The sequence below is a fragment of the Anopheles bellator genome, chromosome 1 (genome assembly GCF_943735745.2).
Source record: "Anopheles bellator chromosome 1, idAnoBellAS_SP24_06.2, whole genome shotgun sequence".
Taxonomy (NCBI): domain Eukaryota; kingdom Metazoa; phylum Arthropoda; class Insecta; order Diptera; family Culicidae; genus Anopheles; species Anopheles bellator.
The window spans coordinates 45,697,193-45,717,250 of record NC_071285.1 but is presented as its reverse complement, the minus strand read 5'-3'; the positions used below and the strand labels follow the sequence as shown (position 1 = coordinate 45,717,250).

Below are 20,058 nucleotides of genomic sequence, written 5' to 3'. Positions count from 1 at the left end.
CCGCCGGCGTACTCGCTCTTGATGATGGGCTGTGTGAGTAGCGACGGGGGACTAGTTTTACTGCTCGTTCCGCTTCCAGCGGAAGGTGGCATGTAGCCGCCAGCGGTCTCATCGCGCGTCGTATAATCGGCATCGTGAGTCTTCATGTGCACGACCAGCATCGTGCTGGAGAGGAAAGTTTTCTGACAGACTTGACACTGAAACAGAGTCAACGGTTGCTGCGATGAGGCTGCTCCGGCGTTGGCTGCCCCCAAGGGAAGTGTTACTAGTGATGTACCGTTGCTATGCTGCGCTTGCTGTTGGTGATTGCTTGCCCCAGGCACTAGAATGTTTCCGGTCAGACTGTTGAGCATCTTCTGTGAATGGGTCGTGCCAACGCCGACGGATGCGGACACAGTGGCTGTTGGATTGTGGTAGAACTCGGCCATCAGATTCATGCCCATCATGTTTTGATGGTAGAGCACACGGTTCCGGAGCCCATTTTCCAGGTTAATCATCGAGCTGGAACTCGCATCGCCATATTTTCCCAGCATTACCTGTGTGACGGAACGAGACAAGAGAATCAGAGAGCCGAATGAGAAAAGCGTACCTTTATTCTATGCCTTCCGCGCAATGCATCAGACCTGCACTTTTATTCAATCCGCGAATCCTAGACCAAGGATCCGAAGGCGTTCTCAGGTACGTGGCAATTTTCGATATACTTTCACGGCACCCCCAAACACTCTGCTTCCCATAATTCGCGCTTTATTCGCCATTTAGACGGAGAACACGCATAAAAGTGAATATGAAAACACATTAAAATTTACTATTATGACTATTGCTCCGGGGCAACATCGCATCTACACCGGCGCACACCGTTTCTCATCAAATCTGCCGCGCGCAAAAAGGCAGTATCAATAACCATAACCATTAACACCCCCCTCGCACCCGGTCGGTATCATGGAGAGTGAACGAGAGAGCAACACTCCGGTAATTGTCCTTTTCGCTGGGCGCACCATGGATCCGCTGGCACCCGGATACGGTGTTTTCTTGGCACCGAAGAGAATAAATTTGCGCGCCACGCGCACCTACCATGACATCAGCCACCGAAACTCACAATCCCTGACTCCGACTGGCAAGCAGCCAAGCGGGAAGCACAAAAACAATTAACATTCGTCATCGGTGCTTTGCTGGCCAACATTGAATTATAAGGGAATCGGGAGCAACCGAAATCAATACAGGTTTAGGCCGTGCCTTACCTCTACACGCTTCGTTGTCTTCCTGTGTTACGCCAACCGCTTTTTCGACCGCGTCCGCGTTGGCTGAGACTCTCCCGACACGACGACGTTGCACAATGGCTAGTTGGGACACATTGCGGCACAGCCTGCTCCTTGATCAGCGCTCCAGCTAGCAGAAATCCTTTCACGGGAGCGCTTTGTTGTCCCTACCGGACGCACAGCCACCGTCCGTTGCTATTCGCTACGTTAATCCTGTTTGAGGATGGACCACCTTACCCAGAGCCTCTTGCTACTGTTCGTGAAAATATTTTCCTTTCTGGGGTCTTCTTCTTCTCCGACGGGTGGCAGCATAGACGTCAAACGTTCGGAGTGCTGAATTATTGCTCAGGGCTGTCGCGGATGCTGTGGATTGTGCTGTTGTCGGAGATGTCGGAGAAATCGATTGCAATCGATGTCGGCGGCGAAACTACTGATGAAATAAACGCTCTGTTGCTTGGAATAGAAAGGTTTGTAATATTTGTTGTACTAATTTCCAAGATGAGTCGGTTAAACTTTGAAAAGAATGTTAGGGGCAGTAAACTGAACCCTGGAAAATGTTCTTAACGTGGGTATCACGCACACAAGCAGGCTAATTTCAAAACAAAAACACTTCAACTTGACGTCTACGTAATATTTGCAGTCCGTTATTGGCACATGTTTCCTCGTGCGGCGCGGTTTCTCAAACGGTGTGATTGTCGTGATTAGTGCCAGGATTACGCTTTATTTTTCATTTTCACAGTATTTTTCGTGCCTTTATCGTAATAGTTGCACAAAATGGAGATTGATAGTGCAAGAGTGTTGCAGCACATTCGGTGTCTGCACGAGAAACACGACTGTAAAGAGTTGGAACAGTTTTCTAGGTTAAGCGTAAGTTACCGCGTGCATTGGCCTGAAACGTGTTTTATTGCGTTTTCGATGCTAATCTCGAAAACTAATCATCGGTGGCGTTTTTGCTCCCACAGGCACTTAGTTCGTCACGAATGGACGAAATCTGTTCGGTTTTGGGTGAACTGCTGGAAAATTCACGGTACACAGAGGAGATTGGTCGCCGGTTCCAAAACATCCTGCTAATCATCGTGACGAACGTGTTCGAAGAGGAACAGAGAGCGGTCGGAGGAAAAAAGGAGTCGGCATCTCGACCGAGTGTGGCGTATTGGGAAAAATATCGGAGAAAATGTATCGCGCTATCGAAACTGATCGTGTTGTGTCCGGATGTTTTGAGGTAACAGGGAAACATCTCTCGGATTTGATCGTGTACTGATATTCATTCGCTTGGTTCACAGGTATTCTATGCAATACTTTCGCACCCATCCAGCCCCGTTCATTCGCGAGACAGAAGAAATCGATTATCGGCCGAAACAGAAGCAGCCGAGAAAGGAAGCTCCTAAACACGTCGATTCCGGTGATGACGATTTGGAGCTAGTGCGTTGTTGTTATCGCTTTTTACTGACCGACCCAGTCTACTTCCGTGAAGCGTGGGATTGGTCAGTATTTTGCGATCAGTTCGACAGCGAAAATTGCCCCCGGAAACGGTACTACTGGAACCGGATCGTAGCGATTGTGACGGGTATGGTACAAAGTGAATTGAATGCACTCGACGCGGGCATACCAGTGGAGGTGTTACTAGAGGAGGGCGATCGATCGCAACCGAATGTGGATAGTGACCATGAAGATCCCGATCCTTCGGCCGATGGCAAAATTGTGTGGAAATACAGCAGCAAAATCATAACCAACATCAGCGATGTGCTGTTACCGATTTTTGATCGGGAGAATTACCAGTACTGGCAGAGTGCCCGCGATAGCCAGAAGCTGTTGGAATCGGAGCTCGTGGTAAGCCTGAACTCAACGAAGCTCAATTTACGCTCCCTTGCGCTGGGTGTTTCGTCCGGGAAAGCCATCTGCCTCTCGGGCCCCGTTGGGTGTGGTAAAACATCGTTGGTGGAGTATCTGGCCAAAGCTACTGGACGAACGCCGCCGAAGGGTGATGCTCAGCGGAAACGGGTGGCACTAAAACTGAAAGCGGAACAGCAGCAGAAGCGGAAGCTCAACAACGGAGCGGCTGATGCGCCAACAGAGACGTTCAATGATAGCTTAGAGGAGATCAGGCAATCTGTGACCAAAAATGGATTCCTGCGAATTCAGCTCGGCGATCAAACGGATAGCAAAACCTTACTGGGCCAGTATCGTTGCACCGACACGCCCGGTGAGTTTGTGTGGCAACCAGGCGTACTAACGCAGGCCGTTATGTACGGGTACTGGCTGGTATTGGAAGACTTAGATTCTGCCACCCAGGACGTTTGCACGGTTCTTACCAATTTACTGGAAAACAACTACCTCAGCGTTCCGGGCTTTCGTGACTGTCTTCGGATCGCACCCGGTTTTCAACTGTTCTTCACATTGCGTGCCGGGGCGAAAATGAACGCTACGTTGGCTCACGGCTCCAGCACGTACAGTCTGCTGGAGAAGTATCTCTACACCGTTAACATTGTGCCGTTGTCGCGCCGCGAGTTGTGTGACATTATTTCCATTCGCTTCCCGAAGCTGCGAACCGTAGCCACTCGAATTGTAGACATATATCTGACATTCTCTAGTGGATGCCATTCTGGGGAGGAGGACGAGAGTTTTACCGACGAACAGTTGGCCATGTTGGAGTCGGGAAAGAATGAGCCGACGACAAACGGCGTCGGGTCGGTAGCCGTGGATGTGTTGCCAAAGTTCCAGGATGACAGCACCGAACCCTCGCTACCGAGTGCGGGGGCCAATCGACGGTTGGTATCGACGCGTGACCTAATCAAACTGTGCAGCCGTTCGGATCCTGCATTTTCGGCCACCAGCACCGAGTGTGCGTTCTTCGTGTTTCAGAACGCGGTCGATGTGTTCTGCTCGCATCTGTCCCACGGGGCTGCTCGCACGAGGCTGGTCACCGGCATCGGTGGTAAGATCGGCATCCTGCCGAGTCGTTGCGAGCATCTGTGTTCGGACTACAAACCGATGGTCGATCTAAACGTAAGCAGCGAGATACGCGTTGGGCGCGTGGTGTTGAAGCGAACCATTTCGTCGGAAGAAAATAATGAAAACGGCATCCCGCAAGAGGACGACGATGACGAGCGAGAGTTTACCCATAAACGCCAGAAACTCGATCGCACGGCTTCGTCTCGTGTAAAAGCCGTTCAGCATCGGGCCGGATACGATGAGCCAGCGCCAACCTTTTCGTTCACCCGTCCTGCGGCATGTCTTTTGGAGCGAATTGCGGTCGCGGTGTCCCAAAATGAACCCGTACTGCTGGTGGGTGAGACGGGCGTCGGTAAGACGAGCTCGGTTCAGTATTTGGCCTATCAGACGCACCACAAGCTGGTGGTGGTCAACATGAACAATCAATCGGACGTGTCGGATCTGATTGGAGGCTATAAACCGGTCGATCTGGCGTTTGTCGTCACACCGTTGCGCTATGAGTTTGAGAGACTTTTCCGGCGCTCGTTCAATGCACAGAAGAATGAAAGGTTTCTATCTAACGTGGCCCGCTGTTACGGTGCCGGACAGTACGATGTGCTCGTCAAGTTGATGCTGAAAATTTGCGAAAAAGCCACGACCAAGACGCCATCAACGGAAGCTGGAGATGAAGCGGATCGTATGAAATGGGGAGCGTTGCAAGGAAAGCTTCGCAAGTTGGACACTCAACTGCAGAACTCGGTATGTGCGGTCAAGCTCTGTTGATACTTTCCCTCTAAGGCTCCCTTTCTTCTTTGCAGATCAACGTGTCGTTTGCATTCATCCCAGGATCGCTGGTAAACTGTATCCGCAACGGGGACTGGGTGCTGCTGGACGAGATCAATCTTGCGTCGACGGAAACGTTGGAGTGCCTGTCGACGATCCTCGAACCGGATGGTTCGATCGTGCTGCTCGAGCGTGGTGATTTCGTTCCGGTCAAACGTCATCCCAACTTTCGCATCTTCGCCTGCATGAACCCGAGTACGGACGTTGGCAAGAAGGATCTGCCAGTTGGCATTCGGAACCGGTTTACCGAGTATTTCGTGGACGAGCTGCTAGCCGAAAACGATCTGCTCATTCTCGTGAACGATTACCTCTCGTCGACCGGCATCCCGAAGGCGCGCATCATGAACACCGTGAAGCTTTACCGGCGGCTGCGATCGATGGCGCAGCTCGAGCTGAACGATGGGCTGGGCAATAGGCCCGTATTTTCGCTGCGTACCCTTTGCCGAGCGCTCGCAATCTGCGGCAAAAGCTTGTGCGGTTCAGTCGAGCGCAATCTGTTCGAGGCGTTCTGTATTAGCTTTCTGACGCAGCTGGATCTAAAGTCGCACGCCACCGTGCTGCAGTGTATCCGCAGAACATTACTCGGGCGAGAGGACACAGCCGAGCAAAGCGAAACGGTCAAACAACCGCCGATACCACGGCCCAAGCTGAACGCCGAATTGCAGCTAAACTTCGAGGGCTATTGGATCGAGCAGGGACCTCGGGAGGTGCAGGACTGTGAAAGTTACATCCTGACCGATAGCGTGCGGAATAATTTGCGCGATTTGGCACGAATTATCTCGATCGGTAGACTGCCGGTGCTACTGCAGGGACCAACATCGGCCGGAAAGACCAGCTTGATCGAGTACATTGCGAAACGAAGTGGAAACGTGTGCATGAGGATCAATAATCACGAGCACACGGATCTGCAGGAGTACATCGGGACGTACGTGGCCGATGTGACGGGTAAGCTCACGTTCCGAGAAGGTGTGCTGGTGGAGGCAATGCGCAACGGACACTGGATCATCCTGGATGAACTGAACCTGGCGCCGAGCGACATTCTTGAGGCGTTGAACCGCGTGCTGGACGACAATCGGGAACTGTACATCCCGGAAACGCAAACGGTAGTGAAAGCGCATCGTAACTTTATGCTGTTTGCGACCCAAAACCCACCCGGATTGTACGGTGGCCGCAAGATGCTGTCACGGGCATTTAAAAATCGCTTCATAGAGCTGCACTTCTCCGACATTCCGAAGCCGGAGCTGGAGGTGATCCTCGAACGGCGCTGCCACATTCCGCGCTCGTACGCCGTGAAGATGGTGAAGGTAATGTCCGATTTGCAGCTGAATCGGCGCAGCACGACGACGAAGCAAAACTTTACGCTGCGTGATCTGTTTCGCTGGGGCAACCGGTACACGTACGCCGATCCAAAGCTGCTGGAGGATCGTAGTTACGACTGGAACCAGCACCTCATCGACGAGGGCTACCTAGTGCTGTCGTCGAAGGTGCGGAACGCGTACGAAACGGAAATCATTCGTGAAGCCCTGTTTACGCACTTCCGCAAACACGTCGAGGAGGAACGTTTGTTTAGCTGCTCGGAGCGTACGTCGAAAGTTACGCGGTCAATATTGGAGAAGCTAATCATGGCGACTGAAGAACAGGAAGCGGGCCTGGCTGAAAGGTCCATCGTATGGACGTTCGATATGCGCCGAATGGCGGTCCTTACGGCTAAAGCGCTGCAGTTCAACGAGCCCGTGCTGCTGGTGGGACCGACCGGTTGTGGCAAAACTACCGTGTGCCAACTGTTGGCCTCGCAGCAGTACAAGACGCTACGCATTCTGAACTGTCACATGCACACGGAAGGGGCCGATTTCTTGGGCGGTCTGCGGCCCTACCGATCGTCCGACGAGCAACCGAACGAGCCACGCAAACTGTTCGAGTGGTCCGACGGACCGTTGGTGCTGTCGATGCAGGAAGGAGGCTTTTTCCTTGCCGACGAAATTTCCCTCGCCGAAGATTCGGTTCTCGAGCGCCTGAACTGTGTCCTCGAACCGGAACGTACGCTTTTGTTGGCCGAAAAGGGAGGCGTTGGGGAGAAGGACCACGGACCGGGCGATGGGTTTGTTATCACCGCCCAAGAAGGGTTCCAGTTTTTGGCCACCATGAATCCGGGTGGTGACTTTGGCAAGAAGGAACTATCGCCCGCCCTGCGTAATCGGCTGACGGAGATTTGGTGCCGAGCGACCGATGCCGAGGACGATTTGACGCGTATCGCAGAAAGTACGATGCGTCGCGCCGTCACTGACGACACCGAGTGGCAAGTGGCCGCTAATGGAGCGACTTTCGGGGATACGGCGCGAGTGATCATCAAAATGGTGGCACAATTGAAGCGTACGATCGAGAAGCTTAATTTCAGCATCCGTGATGTGTTGGCGTGGGTCGGATTCGTGGCAAAGAATTGTCCACGGGTGGGTCTTCCGGAGTCACTGATATACGGGTTGGAGACGGTGTTCCTCGATTCACTCGAGATGTTGCCGTACGAAACGTACGATGAGATTGTGACCATTCGTCGGCAGATGAGACGCTCGTTAATGGCGCTAATGAAGCAACAGTTGCGATGGAACGGAGAGATCGGCACGATCGATTATGAACAGTCGAAGACGGAAGCCGCGCTGATCGAGCGGCAGGAAACGCGATTTGGAATTCACCCGTTCTACATCGAGGCATTACCGGCGGCCGAAAAGAGGACAGATTTCATGTTTACCGCGCCGACGACGCAGCGCAATCTGTTCCGTCTGCTCTCGGCTCTAAGTCTCGAGAAAGCGATCCTCCTCGAGGGTCCACCCGGTGTCGGTAAAACATCCCTCATTGAGTCCGTTGCGCAGACGATCGGGTACGATTTTGTGCGAATCAATTTGTGTGAACATACCGATCTGGCCGATCTATTTGGAACCGACCTTCCGGCCGATGATCGATCACTCGAAGTGACGGAGGACACCGAGATGGCAAATGGGAGTGGAACTCAGCCAACGCTTGGATCGTTTGTTTGGCGCGATGGCCCTTTGCTGGCCGCTTTGAAAGCTCGGCGCCATACTTGGATCTTGCTTGATGAGCTGAATCTGGCACCGCAGAGCGTGCTGGAGGGTCTCAATGCGATCCTCGATCATCGTGGTGAAGTGTACATCGCGGAGCTGAACAAAACGTTCCATCTAGGGAAACGGACACGTATCTTTGCCGCCCAGAATCCACTTCGTCAGGGCGGTGGTAGAAAGGGATTGCCACAGTCTTTCCTGAACCGTTTCACGAAAGTGTACCTACGGAAGTTGGAGCGGCGCGATCTACTGCACGTTGTCGAGGGGAAGCACGGCTTTCAGTTCGATGCGCTTGGCCGGAAGATGGTTGGGAGTGACACACCGCCCAGCGGGACCGTGGCTGACGTCCCGGACCGAACAGGAAGCTATTTCGAGCAGCGTGGGTCCACTCGGTTCGATTTGGCCACCCGGATGGTACAGTTTTCGGAAAACTTGGAGCACGGACTAACGAACCTGGAGTTTGGTTATAAAGGAGGACCGTTTGAGGCGAACCTAAGGGATATTCTACGCTGGTGCGAGTTGCTGTTTAGCGAAAGTTGTGGTTACATCGTGAATCCGAGGGAAAGCGAACGATTGAGGCACGATCTTCTGGTGGTTTTGTTCGAGAAGATGAAACTCGTCTACTATCAACGGATGCGTACCGAGCTTGACAAACGCTACATCGTGACCATGTTTTCCGAGGTGTTTCACTGCGATGGACACGAATTGGATCGGATCTCACAGGATGTGGGAATTTACTGGACGGACGAACGGATCTATCTTGGTGATGTCGTTCTCGAGAAGTCGTCGAGGACCGTCGATGAATTTTCTTCACATCACCAAACGAACGGTGCCGGATCCACATTGGTGCTCTCGAGTCAACTGGAACTGCTCAAGAGTGTCACCGAGTGCGCAAAGCTGGAGAAACCGGTGATCCTCTGCGGGCCAAGTGATTGTGGTAAAACTAAACTAATCAACCTGCATGCTACGCTAGCGAATGTGCTCTGCCAGGTAGACACGATCGACGATTCGGTTACCGGCAGCTTTCAGCAGTTCGATTTCAATCGCCACCTGGAGGAGGTAGCCTCGTTGGTGGAGCTAATCTTGCGTCGGTCAGCAAAGAATTCAGTTTTGCGGCAGACGGATAAAGCGAGCAAAGGATCGTTGTTTCCTCTGCTGCTGTCTTGGGAAAAGTACGAACGTTTAAGTGAGGGGTCTGGAGGTAAGAAGAAGATCACATTTAATTGTTATCGTTGATGGTTAATATGCTTTTCCACTGTTTTCTAGCTTTCGGCAGCAACACCAGTGAGCTATCAAGCGAAATGATCACCTTCCGCAAACGTCTGGCGGCACTGCAGAACGTGATCACCACTCTCCAGAGTGTCGGTCAGCTGGAGGCCTCAGGCGATGACCAGCGTCTGATTGGAATGCTGAGGGTGCTGAACAAATTGGACATTCTTTCGCGGCATGTGCAAACGCTCAACACCGGTGGCCACTTCGAGTGGGTCGACTCGAAGATAGTTAAATGTATCCGCAACGGGCAACACATTTGCCTCGAGCATGTGAATCTGTGTTCCTCGGCGGTGCTCGATCGGCTAAATCCCGTGTTTGAACCGAACGGAGTGTTGCTAATTTCCGAAAAGGGATCCCTAACGACGCCGGAAGGTGAAGAGGGAGCGACCGAAATCGTTCGACGGCACCACCACTTCCAGGCATTCCTTACGCTGGACCCGAAGAATGGTGAAATTTCGCGAGCGATGCGCAACCGTTGCGTAGAACTTGCGTTCGCCAGCCGCGATTCGTATGGTGGGGACGATCTCCGAAAACTCGTCTTTGCCGGTGGCATCCGTGAACCGTATCTGATCGAAGCGTGCTTAAACATCCACAACGAACTGCGTGGAGGCGAAGACGGGCAACCGGATCAGTTCTGTCCGTTTGGTGTGGCACACCTGGTGCGGTTGGCGCAGCTCGTTGCACAGAACGTGCGCAAACAGGGGACTGGCCGCAGCATCGAGTGCCTCAAGCTGAGTGCCGTGGACGTTTACGTTCGATCGTCCAACGTGGATCTGCTCGGCTTCGGGCTGGACTACTACCGGAAGTCGCTGAAGGAAGCGATCGATAGGGTGATCGATGCGATCGTAGCGCGGAAAAGTGTGGTGCAGTTTGAAAATGTAACTCTTCGGGCGAACGATCTGACGAAAGTGACGCGCATCAAGTTGCAGGCGGAACCGTTTCTCGCTCTGCTCCGTGGATTTGCGGAAGGGATCGATGTGTCGCGAGTGCTGGCCGATATTTCGCAAGGTTTCGCTGCGAACGGAGTGACGGTGAGCGAAGGAACGCTAAAGTTCCTACTCTATTTCCTTTACGAAGTGAGTACTTTGGATGATGTAGAGATGAGGGCAGCTTACCTACGTAAAGCCATTGGCCAAGTGAGGCATGGCAGTGAGAAGAACACCCAGAAAACCGTTGCTGTTGTTGGCGAGACAATGGAAGTGGACATTGAGAAAGCGAACGTTGATGGTCAACTTTGGAACAGTACTCCGCGTGAATTTTGCTTTAAATCCAATTTTACACACAGCGTTAAAGTGAATCCCGAACATGAACAAGACCAGATGAAGCCGAAACCAGACATGGGTGCCGTTCGTCAAGAGGTGTCCGAGTTGAACAAAGTCCTGTACAACATTATAAGACAGCTACCGCGAGACTCAGGAGGATCCACTAACGATCTACCTTGGAGTCGCACAATGTTCCCACGAATTCGGGACTATTCGATTGCCACCGTCGGTGCAGACTATCGAAAAGTGAGTTCTCATTTGCTACTCCACACCATTCTCGGTCCGGTAAGGGTCGAATTGGTAACAAAGCTTAGTCAGATCGATCTGCTGTCCTACTCGAAGGCCGTCAAAGAGCGGCTGATTAACGATGGAATCGGCAACGGACTGTTGTTGATGCTGTACGATTTTCTGACCACCTACAGACAGCGAGCGGAGCGAACGTTGCACGAACTGTCGATGGACGACGAACTGTACGTTCGGTTTATCCTGTTCAATCTGTGGGTGAACCGTTTGATTGACCTTTCGCACCGAAAACTGTACGAAAAGAAGCAACTGAAGGCGGGTTTGCTCGACAACTTAACACTCCACTTCCAGTGGATCGAGAAACACGGTGTCCGCTTGATCGGGAATGTTTCCGGTGTGAGCGACTCCGAGTTGCGGGAAGCACTTCGACAGTCACTAACCGAACTGAACCATCCGTTGACGACGGTACGAAAGGCGTACAGCAAGGCATGCTTGGAATACTTGCCCCTTTACAGCGCGGCCCAAGTGAAGGAGTACGCAAAACTAATCGAACTAGGCGATGCATTGCGGCTGACAGCGGTACTAAGCAAACGGCACCCGTACGAAGAGTTCCTGCGCCGCGTTGCATTGCAACAGGATTATCGCACGATTGATTTCAAGCGCTCGTTGCTGGCCACCGTCAGCAAACGGTGGTCTACCTGTGTGGTTGACTCCGATGTGACCATAGCAACGGATGCGGTTCCAGGCATGCAGGGCGCAGAGTGGTTGAACAAATTCAGCCACCTAGCAACGAGTCGCAGTACACTGGCTACCGAAAGCTGCGAGCAGGAAGTGGCCGATGCGATCGAATCATTCCAGGACACCATTAAGCTTACTCCTTGTCTGGAATCCCTCCCTACGAGGAGGTGTAAATTCGAACTCGAATGCCTACCGGTGTTTGAGTACTTCGTGTACAAAGCATTGAATGCGGCCAAGAACATCGGCGCACTAGAATCTACGCCAATCCGGATGGACTATGTACTAAACGTACATTCGCTGGGAATCGATGTGCTAACGGCGGTCAGGAAGGTAATCGAAAGCGATCATAAGGTTGCGCTCCGCGCGTACAACGAACTTCTCGCGTTGATCAATGGAGGATCGCTGGAGGAGTTGCTTGCCAGAGTGCCTGGGCAGTTGTACCGCGGTCTAAGCACCTACTGGCATCAGTTTGTCAGTGTTTTGGAGCGGCTAGAAATGGATTCGCTTGCGGTGAAGCGTGGCATTTGTCACGGGTTTGAAACTGCCTCGTCGTACGAAGAGTGCTCCAATGCCGAGGCTGACGATACGACGACTGCTCGTTGCTTCCGAGGTGCACTTTTAACCTTCAACAGTTTGGCCGTTCTGTTGACCACGAACGGGGGCGGATTCCGTGTCACCGGCTTTGGAGAGTTGCCCGAATGGCGACGTACACTGCGCACGATCGGTACTCTGCTGTGGAGCAACTCGGCCGCACTGTCGGAATCGTATCGGATCGAAAAGGCAAATCTCCGGACCGCAAACGACATTGCTGGGAAACTGATCAAAGAACTGGACCTAATAGTGGGCCAAACTTTGAGCGGTGAAATGCACCCGTTTGTGAAGGACTTCTTGTCACTTGAGAGTATGCTTCGTCAGTGCCATTTGCAACAGGTTGAGACCCACGAGGACGATCGTGATCAGAACTGGCGTGCGGCTTCGATGATGCGAGCGCTTACGGGAATTCTTGAGCTAAATGTGTACGTATTTTTGCCGCTTCTTGATCCGGTGGAAAAGAACCGGCTAAAGAAGCGCTACCTGACGGAGGATATCGACCTGCTGCGGACGCTGCTTCTCACTTATGATTGCATGGCCATAACCACGAACTATCAGCGCCTGGGTGAACACAATCGGCGTCTGTTTGGTGACGAGATCGAGCGACTCACCGGTAAACAGCAGCAGCTTACACGCAAAGTAGCAATCCGACCGGCGGATGGTAATATGTACGCAGAATTAGTTCGCGATGTCAACAACTTCCTGCTGTCCTGCTGCCATCCGGCAACGATCGGAACGTTGCTGAAATCGACCAATCAGTGTTTGGACTACGCGCTAAATATGCACAACCCGTCGATTAATGCCAGCCACACACAAGCATTCCTGCAGAAGGTATCCGAGCTGGTAAAGCAGATCGATCTGTGGATCGACATTTCGCAGCAGTTCGAACAACACACTTTGAAACGATACAGTGCATATTATCGCGATTTTTTGGCACCACTCTGCAACTCGATCGTCACCCTCCGGTATGGATTAGCTGGCCTACGCCATTGTCTGATCGCACGAGCGGTAACGATCGACCAAAAACCGAACGGTCGGTACTATGATCTGAACGAGAATCACGCATTGAGAAAGATTTTGGTGAAGTTCGTTCAGTTCCCGTGCACGAAGCCGCTCGAACTGTTTGACGATCGGCACAAGGTAAACATCTACTCGGTGGTGGAGAAGCTTGCTCACCCGGAGCAGTCCTACTTCCGGTTGCTGAAGGCTCGTCTGCAAGAGGTATCGAATCGGATCCACATCGAACGCTATATCGGCGAAGGATCGTTTTCGGAGCTCGATCGCATTGTTAACGTTTGCAATCAGGTGTGGCAAAAGCAGGAGCACCTGCGCCGTAAACGGCAGGCCGAGGAGGACAGCCTGTACCTGACCAAGTCACACTGCGAAGAGGAAGGCGAAGATGTGCTGGCACAGCGCGAGATTCTCGAGATGTTCCCGAACTACGTGGATGCATATTTTGCCGACTTTATCCAGAACGATACGCTCGAGCAGGTGATCAAGGTTCCGGAGAAGAAATCGAAAGCGCCGGACACGATCGGGGACGACGATTATGCGTTGATCTGCGAGAGTTTCATCGAGCTGATGGCGAAACATTCGCGATCGTCCCACTATCACCCGGAACTGCGATCGATCGAAGCCGGTTCCTGGTTACAGTTGGATTTCGTCAAACCGTTCCAAACGAAGCTGAGCATCTTTTATCAGCTCGCTCAAAAGTACGAACCGACCATTGGGGGCGAGTTCGACGAGGTGGCTTACGGGGCGCTTAGCATGGCCGTGGGTCTGCTGCAGGAGAAGTACGATGATCAGCACGAAGTGGGTCACATTGAGCGTAAAGGAAAGGGTGCCCCTACACTGACGAGCTACAATTTCTATACCGACCCGAACATTCCGGAGGTGCTGCAGTGTGTGACCGTGCTGGCGAAGGTTGGGGCACGGACCGGTGAGCTACTGAACGAGTGGCCCGACCATGCCGTGCTGAAGGACATTCTCTTAATCATCGAGCGCATCGAGGGTTTACCGGCAACGGCACCGATCGTACGATTTAGCACGGGGTTACAGTTGCTTCGCCAGAAACTGGATGAGTGGAATGCAGTCGCCCACAAGGGCAACAATGTCCGCGAGCTGGAGGGTGAAGTGGTCGAGTACATCCACCGGTGGATGCGCATGGAGTTGCAGTATTGGCGCGAGTGTATGTCGCGTACCCTGGAGCGCGTTCGCTCGAAGGCCTACCGATACTGGTTCTTCCTGTACAATCTGCTCCACGAGTACCTTCAGCACGGTGATACACGCGGGGGGCGACTGGGAACCTTGCTGGACTACCAAAAGGTGGAGAAATGTTACGGCGAGCAGGAGGTGCTGGACGAAGAAGAACCACAGGAAGGAGCGGACTCGGCGGAAGCTGGTGGCGTTACGATCGAGGACATTATCAAGGTGTTGAAGCAGTTTGTGGAATCTTCCAACTACGCCGAGTATGGAACGCGACTACGTGTGATGAAATCGTTCGAACAGTATCTTTGCTATCTAGCGCCAGCGGGAGAAGATCGGCTCGAGAGGACGAAGCGTGACACGTTGATAGCTGCGCTTTACAATGTGCATCTGTACTTCCATCAGTTCACACCCGAAATCGAGGAGCACATTCGTACGGTACGCGTACCGATCGAGAAGAAGCTGAAAGAGTTCGTGAAGATCGAATCGTTCAACAAGGACCTCTCGTACTTTAGCATGCGCAACAACATTGCGCGAGTTCACCGACAGCTGCACAAGTTCCTGAAGGAGTTTGAAACGGAACTTGTGGCGCGGGTCGGGCCCGTCTTCTGCCCGAAAGATCCGGCTCGGGAATTGAACGATGCCGATGAGCAGAAGGTGAAAGTGTTGCGGTCGGAGGCGAAGATCACCTACTACATGGTGGACGTTAAGAGCTTTATGGCACCGCGCAAGCTGCGAGATCAATTTGCCGTTACGGCAATCGACGACCCCAAGGAGCTGAACACGAGTGGCTCAAGCCAAGGCGGGTCCGTACAGTTGTTCCAGAAAATTGATCGCTTCTTTGTTACGGCACGTAATGTGTGCCGGGAGGCGGTGTTACACGCCCCGTTCCCCACGCTAGTGTACAGCTTGGACACGTTCATGCACGAACAGATCGATACGATCGAGTATCTGCGTGGCCTGGAGGTCGACCGGTCGCAACCGCGTCCGAAGCAAAAGTCCCAAGCGAAGCAAATCCTTAACCAAAAGCGGAAAGCTTTGTCGGACTTTTACAAAACCCTAACCCAGCTCGGGTTGAGCTATCGATCGGGACTACTGGAGACGGCAATCGGTGGCAGTGATCCGGTTGATGCGACGATCACACCGTTCAGCCTTGAGCTTCTTACGCACGACTCAAAGTACCGTAAAGTTGATCAGCATATCGTGTTCCTGAACGACAAACTGAATCTGTATTACGCCAAGTGTGTATTCAAGATTAAACTGCTGGGGAAGGTTATGCTGCAACCGGATGCCGATATTGGTGGTCCCATTAACGTCGACCGGATCAAAGGTTTCTCGATCGATATGTTCCTATTGGTACAGAACCAACGCCGAGCGCTATCCGGGCTGGTGGCCAACGTGTCCCAGTTGCGCGGTCTGATAGCGGATCTCTATCAACTGAAGGCTTGTCTAGGAGGTGATCGATCGCAGCCGCAGGCACTTTGCTTCCGACAGAATCGGCACCGGTTGGCCATGATCGCAAAGTGTGCGGTGGATGTGCGGATTGTGCTGGAACAATTCCAGCTTCTAATGGCATCGGCACCTAAAGAATCGCCCGAGGAATTGCAGTTGTTCGAGGGAAATGGGGCCGGATGTTACTCTCGTAGCTCGACGGAATTCGGTGCGATTGAGAACCTTTGTCAGGGCGCCCTTCGGCAGGCGGTCGAACTGAACAATGAGCTGGCAAAGGTTATCGACGAAAAGTACTGTCACATCGATCGTGTTGAGGCGTTCGAAGCGAAGTTAGCCAACATCCGATCCCAGTTAGAAGCGCTGCGCGATGTGTTTAGCTTGGGTACGGACAAGACCGCTCCAAGCTACTCAGTGTACGCCAGGTCGATTGTGGAGCTTTTGGATCGCTTTGAGCGCCACACTCGGGAGGCATCGGAAAACATCTTGACCAGCGAGTGTCCCCCTCTGGATGAGCAAAGCATTAATAATGAAATCGAGAATATAATCCACTCGGTGCTGCTCGCAATGCAAACGATTTACAAAAAGTACTCTCAGAAGGAAGAGCCGGTGGAAGAGAAGGTGGACCCGGAACGAATGCTCGAGGCCGGAAATCCTGCCGAAGCAGAGGAAGAAGATAAGTCGCACTACGATCTGCAGGAGCAACATTTGAAACAGAAGATCGATGCCGATCTTCGGTGTGATCTGAGCACGCTGAACATCCCGAAAGTGGTGAGCAAACTTGGTGGTCTTTTAGGGCAACTGGACAACGTATGCGACTCCATCGGGTTGCGTGCTCTGGTGGGAAAGCTTACCCGGCTTGTGCCGATGTTGGAGCAGTTCAATCTCCTCGCGGAGTACTATCTCATACAGCAGCTTGGGGCCCACAAAATATGCACCAAGATGCTGTCGGCAATGTTGACCGTTTTCATCGAGCTAGCAACGAAAGGATTCTGTGTGCCGAAGGATCTGCTGGGGGATGAGCAGCAGGATCAGGACGGCGAACGGCAGGACGATGGTAACGATACGGGCGAAAAGTTTGGCTTCGAAGACGGCGAAGGGGACAAGGATGCGTCGCATAAGATCGAGAGTGAAGACCAGCTGGAAGATGCACGGAAAGCGGGCGAAGAAAAGGACCGTAATGAAGAAGAGAAAGACAACAAGGAGGAAAAAGGGATCGATATGAGCGAAGACTTTGATTCGAAGCTGCAGGATCTAGACAAAAAGGAAGGCTCGGACTCGGAGGAGGAAGATGAAAAGGACGATGAGGACATTGATAAGCAGATGGGTGAAACGGAGGAAGGTGCGGAAAAGTTGGATGACCAGATTTGGGGTGACGATGAGGAGCAACCGGAGGAAGAGGAGAACGATAACAGCATGGAAGAGGAAGATGGTACGGGGTCAAACGAAAAGGACGATCGGCACAACGATCTGAATGCTTCAGAGAAGGATAAACAGCAGCCGGGTGAAAACGACCAGGAGGACGACGGAATGGATGCCATCGATCAGTCGACGGAAACGGATGATAAGAAGAAGCAGAAACCAAAGGACATTAATGATATGAAAAATCAGGACGGCGAAGAAGAGGAAGAGCAGGAAAATCCGTATCACAATGAGCTAGAGGAACCACCCCAGCCCGAGGAGTTGGACTTGGACGCTGAGTTCAATTTGGATGGCGATAAGGATAACCAGCCGCAGGACGATGGCAAGGAACAGGAGAATCCGTTCGATATTGATGCTATGAAGGAAAAGATGGACGACGAAGAGGAGCAGAAAACTGGCGAAGATGAGGAAGACGGTAATGAGGAAGGAAAGAAGGATCAAACGGAAAACGGAGCCGATTCATCGGAGGATGAAGATGAGCCAACGAACCCGGACGGTGCCGAACAGCTGGCCGAAGAACCGGAACCTGAGCCGGATAAGAACGATGTGCAACCGAACGAACGCGTCCCCGACGAGGCACCACAAGAGGACGATAAGTCGGCGACTGAAGAGCAGGATGAGCAGAAGGATGAACCCAAAAAGGGTGCGGATCAGAGGGATGAACCTCATCGGGAGGCGCGCGACAGGCGCACCGAGGAGGATCGCGTCGAAGCGATGCCGGATGCGGAGAACAAGGGAACGAGCGATCAAGTGGCAAACGATAAGCCCGAGGCACAGCAGGAGCACGAGTTGGATGAACAGGATACGGGCGAGGATCGGGATGGAACTGGGCAGGCTGAGAATGAGCAATCGGAGAAGGGTCACCGGGGTATTGCGGAGTCGAAGGAAACTCGAACCCGGAAGGATGATCGACGCGAGCAACAGGACCAGCCGAAACAGGAGCAACGCCACAAGCAGGGTAACACCGACGAAGATCGTTCACTGGGTGATCCGGATCAGGCGGAGAAAAAGCGCTTGAAAACGGTCGATCAACTGAACCGTGAAGAGCGGCAGCAGAAGGAGCAACTCGAAGAGGACGCGGAGCAGCAGCAGACCACCGAGGATGAGTTTCAGCATGTGAAAGACGCGAAAGATACGGACAAAACTACGATGGATAATGCGACCGAGGAGCAGTCCAAGCAAGTACGACACCAGAAAGATCAGGACGAGGATAAGGATAAAAGGGAGGACACCGGAGAGGAGGAATGCGCCGATCAGCTGATGGAAGAGGAGGAAGATCACCCTCCGGAAGAGCTAGAAGAAAGTGAATTGTTGGAAAGCGAGAAGAACGAAAACAAGAGCAATAAACCGGCCAAAAAGGATGAACATCCGGCAAAGGAGCGGATGGAAACGGTCGAAAATGTCGAAGTTGAAGGTGAAATTGTTCCTACCGCGACGGTGGCACGCAGCGACGAGACCGTGGCCCACACGATGTAAGTACTTACGACCGGAGGGTGTACTTAATATAATCACTAACTTAACGTTCCCCTTTTGTAGCTTTGAAATATTGCACGACGTAACCCTTCCGGATGAGCCAACCACAACCGAATCGTTGGAGATGCGCAAAATGGTGGAAGCGGAAATGCAAAAGCCGGTCCCATTGGACGCCGCGGACCACGAAGCGTTCGAACGGTGGCAGCAAATTTCGCACAAGATGCTACCGAGCGCACGCGATCTCTGCGAACAACTGCGGCTCATCCTGGAACCGACCAAGTGCACCCGGCTAAAGGGTGACTACCGGACGGGGCGGCGCATTAACATGAAGAAAATCATTCCCTACATTGCGTCACAGTTCCGGAAGGACAAGATTTGGTTGCGCCGGACGAAGGCTGCCCAGCGGGACTACAAGATTACGATCGCGATCGACGATTCCAAATCGATGGACCACAACAATTCGAAGGATCTAACGATGCAGGCCATATCGCTCGTGTCGCAGGCGCTGACACTGCTCGAGAGCGGCCGGCTGAACGTGATGTCGTTCGGTGAGAAGCCACGGATACTGTTGAAACATTCCGATCAGTTCGATGGACCCAAGCTGCTCGGTGCGCTAAACTTTGATCAGAACCAGAGTCGCATAGCGGAACTGCTAAAGTTTGTGCGCACATTCAGTGCGGAAGATTCCGCATCGGGAGATAGTGGCCTGTTTGAGCACTTGCTGCTCGTGCTGAGCGATGGCCGGAACATCTATAGCGAGGGCGAGAAAGTGGTAAAGGATGCGGTTAAGTTGGCTCGACTTCAGCGAATCTTTATCGTGTACATCATTATTGATAATCCTGATAACAAGGTACGTCGGGCGCTTCATATCGGAAGGTAAAAGTAATATTAATCGCTTTGTTATTCCATCCGTTCCGTTGCAGCATTCAATCATGGACGTTAGAGTGCCGTTGTTTACGGTCGACTGTGCACAGATTGTGATGCAGTCCTACCTCGATGTGTTCCCGTTCCCGTATTATGTGATAGTGCGAGATCTGGGCCAGCTACCGGTGGTGCTGAGTGATGCAATGCGCCAGTGGTTTGAGTTAGTAAATAGTGAACAGTAAAGCAGTGAAGGGTAGTGCCTAGCTAAGAATAAGGGTTAAGGGCGGTAAATCGTTAAATTATGCTAAACTTTGCTCAAAGTTTATCGAGCGTAACTTTAAAATCTATGGAAAATAAACTATACTACTAACAACTGAGACATTCGATGATTTAAATATTAAAATTGAATATGAACTTCAGAACTGTCATCCGTGCGAT

At 52.4% G+C, this 20,058-nt stretch overlaps 1 protein-coding gene across 1 annotated transcript; it reads left to right on the top strand.

The window, feature by feature from the left end:
* Nucleotides 1-2,030: 2,030 nt before the first annotated feature.
* LOC131205834 (midasin) lies at nt 2,031-19,896 on the top strand. Its single transcript, XM_058198101.1, has 7 exons — nt 2,031-2,123; nt 2,219-2,478; nt 2,540-4,946; nt 5,006-9,302; nt 9,368-18,755; nt 18,820-19,606; nt 19,680-19,896. The coding sequence occupies exons 1-7, from the start codon at nt 2,031-2,033 to the stop codon at nt 19,860-19,862; spliced, it is 17,415 nt and encodes a 5,804-aa protein (XP_058054084.1). The 3' UTR covers nt 19,863-19,896.
* The last annotated feature ends 162 nt before the right edge of the window (nt 19,897-20,058 follow it).